This window comes from Giraffa tippelskirchi, chromosome 4, assembly GCF_054371585.1.
Source record: "Giraffa tippelskirchi isolate mGirTip1 chromosome 4, T2T-mGirTip1v1.2.pri, whole genome shotgun sequence".
Classification (NCBI taxonomy): Eukaryota; Metazoa; Chordata; class Mammalia; order Artiodactyla; family Giraffidae; genus Giraffa; species Giraffa tippelskirchi.
Window position 1 is genome coordinate 199,373,140 of NC_137278.1, and position 16,353 is coordinate 199,389,492.

The 16,353-nt window shown below is 57.5% G+C and overlaps 1 protein-coding gene across 2 annotated transcripts in view; it reads left to right on the top strand.

The window, feature by feature from the left end:
- The window catches only part of TSPAN11 (tetraspanin 11), a 64,010-nt gene that overhangs the window by 35,620 nt on the left and 12,037 nt on the right, over nucleotides 1-16,353 (top strand). For both annotated transcript variants that reach the window (XR_014083077.1, XM_081593900.1), the window contains exon 4: nucleotides 4,870-5,061. Coding sequence is in view for 1 of the 2 variants with exons in the window: in XM_081593900.1 (XP_081450026.1) it covers nucleotides 4,870-5,061 (192 nt within the window). In the remaining variant the exon portion in view is untranslated. The remainder of the gene's footprint in view (nucleotides 1-4,869; nucleotides 5,062-16,353) is intronic.

Below are 16,353 nucleotides of genomic sequence, written 5' to 3' on the forward strand. Positions count from 1 at the left end.
CTCTGAGCCGCAGCATCTGCTGGGGGACAGACCCCGCTTGGGGCGGGGGTGCACATCTGGTCCGCCCAGGGCCACAGTGGGGAGGCCGGTCCAGAAGGAAGCCTGGGGTGGCTGCTCTGAGCTGTCCCCGATGCGGCCCAGACACCAGACGGTTTGCTTGGAGGAATCCACGCCTGAGTCTGGGCTGCAGGCCCTGGGTGCTGGGTGCTGGGGGCGATTTTTCTGTGGGGAACCCAGGTGGTCAGCCCTGGAAGCACACACACTGCCTCTGGAGTGAGCAGGGACCAGGAGGCCATACAGGGTGGGCTGTTGTTGTTGTTGTTCAGTTGCTAAGTCATGTTTGACTGTTTGCAGCCCCATGGACTGCAGCACGCCAGGCTCCTCTGGCTTCCACTATCTCCTGGAGCTTGCTCAAACTCATGTCCATTGAGTCGGTGATGCCATCCCACCATCTCATCCTCTGTCGTCCCCTTCTCCTCCTGCCCTCAATCATTTCCGGCATCAGGGTCTTCTCCAATGAGTCCCCTCTTCACATCAGGTGGTTAAAGTATTGGTGCTTCAGCTTCAGCGTCAGTCCTTCCAGTGAATATTCAGGGTTGATTTCCTTAAGGATGGACTGGTTTGATCTTGATCTCCATGCTGTCCAAGGGACTCTCAAGAGCCTTCTCCAGAGTGGGGTGGGGGGACGAAAAACCACAGCAGCACATGGGGTGGCCAGATGTCGGGCTATGAGGTCAGAGGGGGACAGGTCCTTACTGTCCCTGCAGGAGAGTGAAGTGTCCAGAGTGACCCTGGGGGGCCTGGTTGGTTTGGGCAGTGGTGGTCCCGTTGATGAGGCTGCTGGGGATGGGGAGTATGGAGGACAGAAGTAGTTCTAACCGGGTGAACTCACATCCAGCTCCTAGTCCTTCCAGTCCAGGTGGTGCTTGGCCCCTGGAGGCCTGTAGCAAACACTTAAGGGAGAGGATAACACTGTCATCTGTGCGATCCCACTCCTGTCCAGGGTTCCTCTGGCATTGGGAGCCCCACCATCCTGGGCCTGCTCCACCAGCCAGTCCTCCACTGACCCCAACACAGAAAGCCTTTCAGTGGCCACACAAGACAAGGAAAACCTGCAGTGACTTTTCCACTCGGCCTGCTTTCCTTTTTGGCCTGCAGCCTGAGGTCTCTCCGGACCAGCGTGTGCGGCCACTCAGGCTAATCCTCCCTGTGATGACAATCGACTGTTTGGCCATGTTTTGCTTCTATAAATGGGCCGTTCCTAAAATTACACGGCCTGAGTGCCCTGCCGCCCCTCCCGGCCTGCGTGTGTCCTCATGGGTAAGAAGGCCAGCTTCACCCTCTGCAGGGTTTTTCTGGCTGATTGGCTGCAGGCTCTGGTTTTGAAAGATGTACCTAATATTCCACAGGAAACCAACCCAGTTTCTGCAAAGAGCCAAATGCTGTTGGATAAACTCTATGCAAATAGCCGTCTGCCCAGCTCAGTGGGGTCATTTGGCTCCGGCCCGAATCGTCCTCCCCCGGGGCCTCTTCCACTGCTTTCTGCTGACCCGGCATCTCAGAACTGCTTGTTGAAAACTATGAGTGCTCTGGGGTTTTGTGTGTATGTGTTTTGGGTTTTGGGCCACAAGGCAAATGAGATTTTATCTTCCCGACCAGGGATCAAACTCACTCCCCCTGCATTAGAAGGCAAAGACTACCAAGGAAGTTCCTAAAGATGATTTTCTAAAGAGCCAACCGGATCCCAAGGAGGACACCCCCAGAGGACTCGAAACCCACCCGTGTCCCCAGACGCATGGGATACCCCAGGGGAGGGGTGGGGGCCCCACTGACTCAGACTTGCCTCCTGACTTCTGGATGTCAGAACCAGTGGGTTTGTTGCTTTCCAGACCCAAATCAGGGCACTGTGTCCACCCAGACCCTCCTGTGTGGGCAGGGGCCTGCTGCCACCATGTCTGAGCTGTGGTCCCCACCTGTCTTGTGAGACCCCAGCCCATCTGTGACCTCAGGGCATGCTCTTCCTTTAGAGGTCAGTGTGCTCCTCCCCTGGGAGCACATAGTTTTTCCTTTCTTGCATAATCTGATTTTCATCCCTTTGGACCAAAAATCCTGCTCCTTGTTTCCCCACCTTCTCTATCCCAAAGCTTCCATCACAGCAAGCACCCTGACGCAGACAGGGAAGGGGGTAGGCAGTCCAGAGCCCGGCCAGGTGCCTCCAGATGGTGGCCCAAGGGAAATGTATTCTTGGGCTCCTGCTCGGTGAGAGGGGACAGAACACTGACCCCTGTTAACTAGGAAACTATGTAATGGTTCTCAACTGGAAGCTACTGGAACTTAGTAAAGGAACCATGCCAGGTCTCATCCCCAGTCACCTGGGTGATGCTCTGGGGTCCCCAGGCAGTGCAGCCCGACTGAGGAGCGCTGTCTTAGAGGATGAGAGATGGTGGGGGCCCCAGAAGCATCTACGCTGCACTCGTTGTCTCTGCAAGATGGGGCCACGACCCCTGAAGCAGGGCACATTAGATCATGAGGATGGCATTTCTCTGGGCACTGTGTGCAGAGCTTTTTATCAGATTCTCAGTGGGTTCTGTGTCCCCCAGCACATTAGGTGTCCCCAGGGCAGTCCACGCCCATCCCTTTGTGTGGTTCTAGATCCAGTGTAAGCCTCTGGGGTTGACAAGCCTCGTGCATGATGTGAAGGTTTCTCTAAAGACCCTACACGTGCTGAAAGTTAGAGCCACTCAGTGTGGTCATGTTGACTGTTTCATGCTGCTCAGAATCTCTTCTTGGTCGTAGCATGTGCCTTTGATTAATAAGAAATGAGAAATGAATTATCACTTAATACACTGTGTTTGGTAGACAGAAGCCCTTCAAAACCTAAGATCCCTGGGAGAAAGTCATCAAAGGGGCCCTTGGTGATTAGAGGTTGGGAACCACTGGCCTAATACACCTCCATTGTTTGAGGGATGGAGACTTGAGGCCCAGAGAGGTTCAGGGACCATCTTTAGGTCACACAGCTAGTTATGCACAGCTGAGATGCTCAACCCCAAGCTTCTCAGGTGGACTGTAGGGGCAGAAAGAATATGTGCAGAATATGTTGCTGGAAGCCCTCATTTGACACAATCCCGTGGACCCAGTTGTAGGAAATCCCTTACTGGTCATGGAGGTTGTGTGGCCAGAGATAGTCCATGCCCTCAGAGGACTGGAAAGTCCGTCATAGTCCAGGATTTCATCAAATCTAAGATACCATCACTTGTAAGATACACCCCTTGTTTTCTGTACCACAAAGCAGGAGTGCTGCCAAGTGTGGTTGTCAGATGCCGTCAACCATAAGATGTACCTTGGTCTTTGTTGTTGGTGTTCAGTCACTCAGTCATGTCTGATTCTTTGGGACCCCAAGGACTGCAGCACACCAGGCTTCCCTGTCCTTCACTATCTCCTGGAATTTGCTCAAATTCATGTCCATTGAGTCGGTGATGCCATCCAACCCTCTCATCCTCTGTCATCCCCTTCTCCTCCCTCCTTCAATCTTTCCAAGCATCAGGGTCTTTTCCAACGAGTCAGCTCTTTGAATCAGGTGGCCAAAGTATTGGAGCTTCAGCTTCAGCATCAGTCATTCCAATGAATATTCAGGGTTGATTTCCTTTAGGATTGACTGGTATGATCTCCTTGCAGTCCAAGGGACTGCAAAAAAAAAAATCTTGATTTTAGAGATGTTACAATGTGAGAAAAAAATGTGTCATGGAATCAGAGCAGGTGGATTCCACTCAGAGCTGGTTCTCTTACCTGCTGGAGGTGCTAAGGGGGATAAAATGGTCCTTTGAAGGAAACACGTGTATCTGAAAAGCAGGAGTGAGTTGAGAGCCTCCTGGCCTGGTGTGTGCAATCCAGGTTGGAATACTCGGATTGGCCCTCAGCAGACCTGGATCTACGTTTCAGTCTTGAAACTTGAGGGCTGTGCTCGTGATCACATTCTAGTCCCTCCAGCCTCCATTTCTTCATGTACAAAAGAGTGGAAATGTGTGCTCCCACCTGCCTGCCCTGAGCCTCCTGGACTCTTACAAAGCTCAGAAAAGAACGTGGGAAGTTGAGTCCTGGAGGCGCCTGGTGCAGACTCATTTAAGAAGCCCCCACCCAGCCGCAGAGGTCCCCGTCCGGCCCCTGGAAGACACACATACACACAAGCACGCACACTCTGCCCGGCATCACAGCCACAGGGAGGGCCATTGAGACTCACTGCAGGAGGAACAAGGCAGGTGTGTCCCCAGGACCCCTTCCTGGGATCAAAGCTAGAAAGGATCAGACAGCAAACAGGACTTCTCCCCTCCTGCTCAATGTCCTGCCGTCCCAGAGTGACTTCAGCCTGTGGGGCATGTGTCCCTTCTGCTGAGGGGGCCCCACGGCTGAGCCACAAGCCAGGGCCCAGAGCTGGAGCGGGCCCTGCCCCGTGTCTCCCCTTAGAGGTGGCCCTCGGGTAGCTCCCCTTCTTCCGGGGGTTTGTCCTCCATTGGTAGAGCACAGGTGAGAAACCCAGTTGTGCAGCCCCCCAGGGCGATGAGAAGGGGGCTTGTGAAAGCGCCCCTCCGGGGACACAAGCGGCAGAACGGCAGGAAGGGTCCCCATGACTGAAGTGTCCCTGACTCGCGACAGGGACGCACGGGCATCGTGGTGGGAAGCTGGGGACTGGGCGGGTCAGACCCGTATTCACACTCTGTCCATGCTTCTCTCCTCGACCGTGGACAAGCCTCCGTTTCCCCATCTGCAAAACGGGCAGCCAGATCCTTCCCCTGGGCTCCTCCAAGGACCAAGTGAGTGGATGGGCGAGAAGGGCCCCGTGCAGAGTGGGCGCTCAGACCCGGTGTCCTGCAGGTGGGCGGTGCTGCGGTCATGGCCGTGGGCGTCTGGACCTTGGTGGAGAAGAGCGGCTACCTCAGCGTCCTGGCCTCCAGCACCTTCGCCGCCTCCGCCTACATCCTCATCTTCGCGGGCACCCTCGTCATGGTGACCGGCTTCCTGGGCTTCGGCGCCGTCATCCGCGAGGACAGGGGCTGCCTCTCTGCGGTGAGTGCCTGCCCGGCACCAGGGCGGAGGGGGCCACCCATCTGGGGTCTTCGACCACCTGTTCCCCCTCCTGATCCCTCCGACCAGGCTCCGTGCTGAGAGCCCCACTCGGTGACACCAGCCCCGGCTCTGAGGCCTGCGGAAGGCTGAGGAGGGGCGGGCGGCCACGGGCCTGCTGTTTGCCACTGTTTCCAGGTTCTTATTAGGACCTAAGCCAGGAGGACACCTGGGTGGTGGTGGCAATGCTGCTCCTTCATCTCCTTCCCATCTCGTCCCCTTCTTCCTCTGTTTTATCACTGCGATTTTCAAACATAGGCCAAAATGAAAAGAATGTTTTCAGGAAGCTCGTGTCATCACCCAGACTCACGTCCACCATCTCAGAGCCAATCCTGTCTGCCTGCACCCTCCTCCACCCCTGCCCCGCCCCGACCCGAGACCCTAGACAGCACCTCATCTGTCAGTGCCTCAGGGTATGCCTTGAAAATCAGGATTCTCTTTTTAGAAAGGGTAATGGCAAGATTATAACACCTAGAAACCATTAAGAGTCGTTCCTTAATATCATGAAATAACGGGCAATTTCAGATTTCCCCCGTTGAGCCATAAGGCATTCTGGTTTTGTTTTTTCAGTTTATTTGAATCAGGATGGAAGTGAGGTCTGTGTGTTAAAGTTGGTCAAGTTGTCCCTCGGGTCTCTCCGCTCCCCATCAATCTCTGACTCTTCCTCGCGGTGTATCTGCTGGAGGAACCAGGTCGTTTCGTTGATGGCTCTGCTCCCTCCCCATCTGGACTTTCCCATGCCGTCCTGATGATGCTCTGAGAGTTGGAGGTAGAAGCTTGGTCAGACTCAGGTGGGATTGTTCAGGCAGGTGTTTGTTTCATGGATGAGGTGGGCACAGGCTCCTTGACAAACACCCCCTGGGAAGCTGGGAAAACCGCCCCCCACCACCACCACCGCTGGCCCTGAGCACCAGGGAAGGAAGTCAGGGCTATACCCGAGGGGGCAGAAGCCGGAGTCCCACTCTGGACTCCCAGGCCTGACCCTCCCTCCCTCCCTCCCTCCTGGGCACCTGTCAACAGATCAGGCTCCCTGGGGCCCGGCTGGCATCTCCCCCTATGTGGGCAGTAATTAAGAAGTGTTAGTCACTCAGTCACATCCGACTCTTTGCAACCCCATGGACTGTAGCCCACCAGGATCTTCTGTCCATGGGGGGTTCTCCAGGCAAGAATACTGGAGTGGGTTGCCATGCCCTCCTCCAGGGGATCTTCTCAACCCAGAGATCGAACCCAGGTCTTCCACATTGCAGGTGGATTCTTTGCCATCTGAGCCACCAGGGCAGGGGAGGGAGGCTGCAAAACATTCAGACATAGACAGGAAAGGCCAAGGCAGATCCAGTCTGAGTCTCAGTGAGGAACCAGGTTGAGCTACAGGAATCAGGTGATGGGAAGAAGCCTTGAGGTCAGTGCCCACCCCTCGCCCCTGTGCGCACTGCTGACCCAGCAGCCTGGGACCCGCACATCCGACCAGGGAGAGGAAGCTCCGTCCGGAGGGGCTGAGCCCCGGGCCTCTCTCACCAGCTGTGACCTAGTTTTAGCTCTGGATGCAGCAGTGTGCATGTCCAGGCTCAGCGGGATGGCTCTCCCCTGCCTGGAAGAAGTTCTTAGTTCTGCTCTGAGGATTGCCCAGAGCAAGGTGCGGGCCGTTCGGACGTGGCACCCGGGGAAGGGGGTTGAAGGCCCACAGGGACCAGCCTCCAGAGCATGGCTTTGACCTGACCTGTCCTTCCAGCCATGGGACAGGGGTGCCCTGAGCCAGCCTGTCCCCAACAATGTCCCCCACGCCTGAGTCCCGGCGAGCCTGCTGATGCCCCTGATCAGACCACTGTGAGCTGGATGAGGGAGAACAGAGGCCTGACTAAGTGACCAGGGATGCAGTGTGATGGGGGCGGGGATGTCCAGCTGTGATGGGACAGAGGCTCACAGGGACTGGGGCTGCTGGGCTCTTCCCCTCGGCATCCTTGGGGACCAGAGGACTGCCAAGGGGTCCGTAACTGGCCCACCCAGCGCCGACCGCAGCCTCTCCTTCTTACACCATCCATCTGTGAGACCTGTCCCACCATCCAGCCTCCCCAGTCACAGCCAGACCGTCATGTGGTCTGAGACCTGCTCTGGGGAGGTATTTGGGGGCACAACCATGCAGGGAAGTTGCGGAGACACAGGAAGGCCAGGCGCTCGGGCTGGCCTGCGGCCCTGGAGCACACCTTTCACCCTTCTGAGCTTTGGAAGGTCAGCAAACGGACCTCTCATCTCCCTGGGCCTGGAGCCAGGACAGGGGGGCACAGGGGCTGCTGGACAGGCTGGTATGAGATGCCATCCTCCTTCTCAGCCCCACCTTGACCTTCTTGCCCGCGTTCACTTCCACCCACACAGAACCGATGGTCTCTTTGCCCCAGCATCACTAACCAGACGAGAGGTGCCCACTTGAAAGTGAGGTCAGGAGAAAGTGCCCGTGTGCGCGCGCGCACACACACACACACCTATCTAGGAGTCCTCAAAACCTGGTGTTTTTTCCTTTGCTTTTCCCTGCCCGACTCTTGAAAGAATCAGAGACAGACCCAGTCTGGGGACTGAACACAGATGAAGGGGTGGACCCTGAGTGATCCACCTGCTGGCCCATAGCCCCTGAATTACTGAGCATCGGAATGTTTTAACCAGGAAGATGGCCATCAGACTTTTTTCTCTGGTTAACCCAAGTAGACATTTTAAAACCCAGACTCCTATTTGGAGGCAAGTGGGGATGCTTAAGGCAGTTTAAAAGTGGTGTGTGGTTTCTGCAGTTTCCTTCCTGGTCTCATTTCTTTTCTCCCCGTCCATGTCTGACTTTCTTCTGAAACCTTGAGTCAGCTAAAAGGAGAAGCGCAGTGAGTGGAACGCTATACACAGTGGTCCCTGAAGAGGAGAGGGGGAGATGAAAGACCAGGCATCTGAGGAATGTACGTCCAGCTTAGCTTAGGCAGAGGAAGGGGTCTGACATCAAAGGCTCCCCTCGAGCTGCTGGGCGAGGGCTGGCCGGCTCCCACGGGCACGGCGTCTGTCCCGACCCAAGCCCTTCCTCCAACACATCTGCAGCCCCTCAGAGTCACTTTCCCCAGAAGGAAGTGTTCATCGGGGACAAGAATAGCACGTCTTCGCTGGTGCCGAAATCATGATCGGCGAGGAGTCGGAAATCTGCACAAGGGGAGAGGGAGCAGGGTGTAAATTATTCACACCAGCTCTTCTTTTTTAGTACAGGCTGCGTGAATGAGCCGGGTCATTCAGGCCAGCCCAGTCCAAGGCGATGACCAAGACAGATGCTGCCCTGATCGAAAGCAAGGGATGTTTTTAGAGTTTTGAATATAGGCTCTGAACGCTCACATCTTCAGTCAGATGAAGATGAGAATGGGTGGTTCAGGCTCGGCTGGGTCTTCATCAGGGCTTCTTTTATATTTAGGGGATGGAGTTGAAGGAAGAAGTTGTAGAACCGGTTTCTGAAAATGAGGGGACCCCAAGCTGCAGCACTTCCACTGGGCTTCGTTAACCCGGGCAGTCAGGGCTGGAGTAGAAACTGTATCTGGTACAGCCTGCTTGGGGACCCCTTGGATGTCACCTGGCCCCTCCTGGCTACCTTGATGTCCCCATCCCCATACAGGAGGGGCTGGGGGGAAACATGAAGAGAACAAGGCAGTATTTTAGGTCTTAGGAAACGAGTCACCGCATTATATAAAGATCATCAAGTGTGGCTATAATTATCATTTGCATCACCAGCACCAGCTCCTTTGAGAAGGAGCCTAAATAAATGGAGTTATTCTTAGGGCCATGACTCCCAGGGTCTCCACGTCTTGGCTGGGCCACTCTTACTGTAGAAGCCGGGGACGGGGTGGCATACAGGGTGCCTGGATCTCCATGTCCAGGGTTTCGACCATGTCCTCCCCAGGCTGGTTTCTTTCTCTTTTTTGGGGGGGCCACTCCATGTGGTATGTGGGATCTTAGTTCCCCGACCGGGGATCAAACTTGTGCCCCTTGCATTGGAAGCGTGGCGTCTTAACCACTGGGCTGCCAGGGAAGTCCCTCCCCAGGCTAGTTTCTCACCCACTCCTTACTTTGTCAGGGCCCCACCAGTCACCCAGCCAGGTGGTCACAGCCTCGCCCATTGGTGGCACTCTGATCTTGGTGTCACTGCCTGCATGTGTCAAAGGAATGGGTCCTGCAGCCAAGGCTTGGGGAGCCTCGACTCTGCCCTGTCAGAGAGGGCCTCTGCTTATCCGCTTGGTTTGGAGCAGTGGAGCAGGGGAGTGGGCAAGAGGACCCTCGCCAGGCTCTTGGGGAGGCAGGTACAAGTAGCCCCAGGAGTCATCCAGAAGGTGCCCCACGAGAGCCCCCACAGTCACCCGGGGCCCCACCTTCCCAGCTGGGACCTGGGCTGAACCTGGCTCTGCACCCCACCAGGACGGCACACGGTCGCCTTCTAGACTTAGCCGCTTCCTTTCAGATCCTCCCATCAGCCTCCTCTTCACGACCTTGCTTAGTTTAGGGGCTGCACAGGAAGGGGCTCCCTGGCAGCCAAGGGGTGAACCGCGCCACCTTCACCGCAGCCTCAGAAAAACAGACTTACTCGAGGTCACATGGCCATCACCCCAGCTAGGTCCAGGCCCTTCCCCTGTCCCGGCTGCCTCTGTCCCCGCCTCCTGGAGGCCTCCCACACAGGGAGTGGGCACTCAGTTTGTTGTGACTCGGGGCCCATGGTTGGCAAGCCAGGTGTAAAGGGAAACCCAGAGGTGAGGACTGGGGGCCGGTTACCTGGCTATCTGCCACCTGACCCACTGGGAAGTGGGGGTCAGGCTGCAGGGCGCTGGGGCGCAGGGGTCAGCTGTGAGTGCACCAGAGAAGTGTTTTGGCTGAGTTGGAGATGAGCCTAATGCAGTTGGGGCTTCCCAGGTGGTGCTAGAGGTAAAGAACCCACCTGCCAATGCACGAGACGCAAGAGACGCAGGTTCAGTCCCTGGGTAGCAGGTCAGGGGGGCTCATGGCTCTGTCAGTTCTGGAGATGACCTTGGTGTGGCGCTCTGCATCAGTGGCCTTGGTCTAGGGCTGCACACGAACCTTATTTCACAAGCAAGGGCCCTTAGAGGATAGCCTGGTGACAGCTGGCCGTGGAGGAGAGCTGATGTGGAGAGGAAAAGCTCCCCTCCCAGGCTGGCCCTCTCTCTTCTCCCAGCCCCTCGGGCCAGCTCTGGGTATCAGCATCAGACAGGGACCAGAGCACACCCCTGGTGTCCTGCAGAGCAGCCCCTGGCTGGGTGGAGTCACCGTGGCTGGGCTGGGGCCAGGAGGATAGAGGTCGCCTTCATCCTTCCAACAGTGACATCTTGTTACTGGAATGGCTCGAGGCTCCAAAATCCACATCCTCACTTTTCTGCACGAACAAGTAGGCAGCTGCGCCCCTGAGCCCTGACTGCCTCCAGCCGGCAGTTAACTGCCAGCAAATAACGTGGCCTGAGGTCACTGCTGCTCAAACAGCTGGCTCTGTCTTTTCCGGTCCAGCCTCTTTGACTGCTCCAGGCTCCCTGACCCTCCCATGGCGGTGGTCAGTTCGCACAGCCAAGCTGGGGGCTGCAGGCCAGCTCTTCTTCTTCGCGAGACTTAAGCTCAGCTGCACCTGACTCTGCTCTCTCCCCGCCGCCCTAGTCAAGCCAGCTGGTGTCTCTGCCTCACCCCCACCTGCCTGGATGCCAAGCCAGCCGTGGCTTGGTTTCCATCCCTGACTGTGCTGATTGTGGAGGAGACAGAGGAGAAAACCTTCGTCCAAGCCCCCTTCTTTGTGGCAGAAGCAGTCCCATGGAGAAATTCCCAAAGTGCAGTGGTATAAAGTTCTTAAAACTACTACAGTATTGTAAAGTAATGAGCTCCCAACTAAAATAAAAAAAAAAAAAAAAAAAGAAACAATAAAAAAAAAAAAAAACTGACCTCAAGGACAGCACCAGCTCAGCTCAGCTGCCCGGTCTCGTGGGCACCAGTGAATCCACCCCAGAAACTATATCTGGGGCTCGGCTTGCCCCAGATATAGGCAGGGTAAGTCCATCTGAAGACCCACTTGCTAATTAATCACCTTCATGTTACAAGGAGGAATATTTTTGCATGGTGTCTGTGGAGCCTCTCATGAAAGAAGGTATCAGATTGGTTCAGAGAGGGTTGTGCTGTTTCAGCTTCATTTGGGATCCGTAGCTTTAGAAAATATCCACCTTTGCTTCCAGTGCAAACTACTCCATTAGAGAATTAAAGAGAAAAAAAAATATTGGTAGATGGTACAGGGTGAAGGTGAATGTTTGGGTCCTGTTCTGTGCTTAGCAGGCTGGTCCCTTCTGTGACTGGTGTCCAGTCTGGCATGTTTGGAAGGGGCCTGTCCTGATGGAGGGCTCTGGGGCAGAGGTTCCGAGAGCTGTCCTAGGAAATCTCATTACTGGTTTCTATCAGACCAAGATTTGGGGGGGTCAGTTCTGGAAGGACAGGGGCCAAGGCTGAGTACAGGGTTGGGAGGTGGTCACAAAACTCAGCAAGGGGCAGGGGTCCGGGAGGAGTGGGTGTGGGTGGGTTTCTTTCACCCTGAGGAGCAGGGGGACAGGAGGAGATGCAGGTCAGAGCCAGAGGGCTTACATCCCCAGGGGTCAGACAAGCCTGAGTCCTGGGAGTCAGACGGGGTCAGGAGGAAGGCTGTGGCCACGAGGTCACGGTCAGGACCTTCTGGCTCAGGGAGGGCTTTGCGGAGGCCTTGCCCAAGCCCAGACTAGACAGCACTCAGCTACACACACAGATATGGTCAGGGCAGCAAACCCAGGCAGGACCGGCAGAGACTGAGGCATGCCTGGTGTGCACACGAGGGGTGTAGCTCAGCTGGGCAGTCACTGGACTTGGAGGGTCAGGCTGGGCTGGGTAGAGTGAACGGGATGGACGTAGGCATTAGAGCTGTGGCTGTGACTGCAGCATAGGCATGAAGGCTCAGGGCTCCTTAGGGAGGAGGTGGCCTGCCCAGGAGGGGCCGTGCCTGGCCTGCCCGGAGGGCGCTGTAGGCTGGGGGCTGAGTGGTGATTGGAGAGAGACCCTCCTGTGCCCAGTTTCCCCACTCCCTCTCATCAACACCCTCTCATTACTCTCCTGACACCCAGCATCCCCCTAACCCTGGTTCCCCCACCATGAGCTCAGCCAGCCTATCCGCCCGCCCCCGCCATGCTGTCAGCCATCGAGGGGACCCAGTGGGGTCAGCACCAAACTCTGCAGCCAGGATCCCTGGGTTCAATTCCAGACTCATGCTAGTGGTGTGACCTTGGCCAAACTGTAGCCCCTCCAGGCACACATGTGATGCTGGGGCCACAGAGCCGTGGGATGAACAGGGTCGTGCAGGGAGCACCTGGTGTGTGTGCTTGGGGAGCATCTGGGTGAATCAGGCACTGATTCTGCCCAGGAAGGGCTAGTTTGGGGTTTGGGGGGGTGTTTTGGTATAGGGGATCCTGCCTGCTGCTCCCATATAGAAAACTTGCCTTTCCCCTGCTCCTGAGAAGGCGGCACTCATGAATAGTTATCACCCACTAAGCCGCAGGCTGGGAATTCTGGTGGCCCCTTGGGGATGGTGGGCTTGGGGTCCATTATGTCCTGACTCTCATTGAAATACAACTTCTGCAAATGACTCACAGGGGATCTGAGAACTTTTTACTGCCTTTTGTTAATAATTCCGTAACAATACCAAACCAAATTTAAAGGGGACACACTGTAGCTTGAGAACCTTCTTCATGCTTCCCAGAATCAAGTACTATACACAGACCTTCATGGCCAGCCCTTTCCCGAGGACCTACCTGGGGACCCCAGAGTGTCCCCCAGATACTAGCATCTTGTCTGCACTGCAGGTCCCAAAGTGCCCTCAGCTGAAGCCACGTAGACGTCCCTCATCCTTCCTTGAATCACGGTCAGCAACCTCCTGCCATGAAGGTGCCCTCCCAGGCAGGTGCAGGGTAAAACCCCTCACCTGCTTTGGTCTGTGTTGTTTCAGGCTTCTCAGGACCCAGACAACCTTCCTCAGAAGCATTTTTGCTGTGTCTCCCATTGTACTTAGGGGCACACATACAAATCAAGTCCCAGCATCAGCCTCAGAGCCTGAAGGTAAATGTGTGAGTCAGAGTTTCTCAGCGGCCTTGGCACCAGTGACATTTAGGCCAGATCATCTCTGCCATGGGACCTGCCCCATGACCGTGTCCCCGGGGCCCACTCGAAGCCAACAGCACTCCTTCCCTGAGTTGTGACAACAAGAAAAAATGCCTCCAGACGTCACCAGTTGTCCCTGGGGGCAGAACCGTGCCAGGTGGAGAAGTTTCGGCATAAATTAAACTAAAGCAACAGTTCCACGCCATCCGCAGGTCAGAAAAGGATGGAGCTGCTGCCCCCACGTGTGGGCTGCCTGCCGTGGCCAGTTCCCCAACTCACAGGCGCGCTCAGTGAGAGGCGTACTTGCAGGTCTCCAGGGGCTGTTTTCCAAGCATGGCGACCCAGCTCTGCACCAGGCCCTGAGGAAGAGCCAGAGGAGCCTAAGAGCCTGGGAAGGAGCCTGGGGAGCCCGCTCCCCAGGGGCTCACGGCCACCCAGGGAGAGAGTTCAGTAGCACTGACGCAGCCTCCAGGGAGCAGTGGGTGAAGTCACATCCCTCACCTGGTGGAGGCCACTTGCCCACCTGGGGACTGCTGCGTGAGGACCAGGAGGTGGGCAGGGGGAAGCCGCAGTGGGGGACCAGGGCCTGGTCAAGGGGAGAAGGGGCGAAACAGGCATTGTTGTCAGGAGACGAGGCGGGTGAAGCGCTGAGGCACTGGGGCTGGGACCCAGGGTGGGCTCGTGGGGGGCTGTGATGAGCTGCTCGTGGAAGGCCAGGGAGGCCTGGAAACAGGGCAAAGAGAGGCTGGAAGGCTGGGAGGCTGGGCCTGGATTCAGGGACCGTCTACACAGACTTCTGTGCCATGAGAGTGCTAAGATGATGTGGCTGGACCCGGGGAATCAGGGCAGGCTTGGTGGAGTGCGAGGCGGGGTGCAAAGATGAGGCGTGTTACAGCTCATGGCCCCTGATGGCAGAGCCCCCCCGCCCCAGCCCGGCTCCCATGCCCAAGCTGCAGCCAGCCGCGGTCTAGAAGCCAGGCTGCCAGGCTCCCTGTGGGGGAGGATCTCCATGCAGGAGGGTCCCAGTGAGCACGACCCTTCCCCACCCCCAGGGACTGTCACCCTGAGCTGTGACTCAGGGCCTCCCCCGCGCAGGTGAGTGACACACCTGCAACCACCGAAGCTGCTGCCTGGAGCCGGCGCCCTTGCCCACCATTCACCCCACCACTGGCACCCGCTGCCCATCCCCCGGAGCCCTGGTCTGACCCTCACTCCCCTTGCAGAGGCATCTTCACATCCGGAGCTTCGGTGGGAGGGAGCCCGGAAGCCTCTTGGGAACACCCCCTCCCTCCTGACAGCTCTCACAGGTCGCAGGTCGGGCAGCACATTTGACACCCGCTTGATGCCTCAGGGCGGTTTTGAGTGGCTGGCAGGTACTCATTTAGCCTGCCATCGCGTCAGGATGTGGCTAGGTCCCCTCCCTTCCCATCACCCCTCCGCCCCAACCCAGCTTCGGGAGCAACTGTGACAGCGATGTCCCGGGAGCAGCACGGGCCACCCTCCCACGTGACCCGCGGCTGGAGGGGCGCTGGGCCTCCCAGCACCAAGGGCCCCGGTGTGTGCTCAGGAAGCCTGGGAGCAGTCACTGCATGTAGGGACCAGGTGGCAGGAGGGTAGCCTCAGTATCAGGCGGGCAGGGGACAGGGGCTCTCACCCGCTAGAGGAGGGTGGAGGAGCGGCAAGCTAGCGCCGTCGTCCCAACTGCTGGTTCAGCCACACAGGCCTGGATGTGGGGGTTTACGGGGGCAGGGAGGCTGGTTCCAGCCCCCCACTCACTGAGCCACATCGTCTGCTTCACACAAGGCACCAGGGCCCCCCACGCGGAGCCAGCCGGTGGCTGAGCCTGGACGTCAGCTGATGTCCCATCACTGCTGCTTGGGTTTCCAGGCCCCGTATCCCAGAGGTTCCTCCAGCAGCGAGGGCGTATCCACAGACCTCTGAGCAGTCTCCGGCCTTGGCTTATCTGGACACCGTTCCACTTATGGGGGGACCCCTTCATCCAGACTCCTCCTCGTGGCAGGAAAGGTTGACGGGACCCTCATGGAACCTGCTGCTCCCATCCTCACCTCTCATCTGGGTGTCCAGGAGCCTGGAGAGCCCGGTGCCTCCACCCAGAACCCGCACGGGAGTGAGGGTCCTGTGGACCCGGCCTTGCTTCACATCCTCACCGAGGGAAAGCCAGGGCTCCTGGCCCTGCTTGGGGACGGACAGAGCTTGGACATGCAGGCTTTCCCAGAGCAGCGCTGACCCTGGGGATGGGTGGAGAAGGGGGTCAGGGACCCCCGCTGTGCTGTTGCCTCGGGCCTCACCCCACCAATGCTTGGGGCCCTCCTGGCGGCTCTGATGCTGGGAGGACGGGACCCAGGAAGATGGCTGTGGGGAAGGGCGTGATTTACTCAGCCTGAAAGGAAGCCTGGCTCTCAGTGGAAAGTTCTTCCTCTGTGCCAGCTGCCCCAGGGGCTGGGAAGTGGTTGAGCTAGCCCTGCAGCCCCATGGGCCAGCATCACCCCGGAACTGGCCCCACAGCCTGGCCCTGTGCCCTCTCCTTCCCTCTTGTATCCCTTCCTGCCCTCCTCCTGTCCCCTGCCTGATGAGCCCTGGTTGCCACGTTCACCCCCAGGCCAAGCCTTCCCTGGAGTCCAGTGACCCAGTGGCCGGTGGGTGGGCAGTTCCCCCCAGACAAGGAGGCAGCACCAGTCAGTGCTGGGGGAGGGGCCTCTTCCTCCTCATCCTCCCCCCCTCCTCCCCTTCCTCCCTCAGCCCCCTTCCCTGTCCCTCCCGGCCACATGAGTCTGGCAGGCATTCCCAAACCCTTGGCTCCTGCAAGAACACTGCAGGACGGGCAGTGATACCAGGCAGGGGTGGGAGAGGGGTGCAGACCCATCCTCCCGCAGTCACCATGAGTGCATAGCCTGGAACCCAGCTGGCAGGGCTGTGACGTGCAGAGCGGTGCTGAGGGGGGGTTAGAGCCCCGGCAGGGCCCTGCAGGGCTGGAAGAGGACAGGGCAGTGCCTTTCCCCGGATCTCCACTTTGCTGTTTTCCAGCCTCAGCTGTTGCTGCCCAGC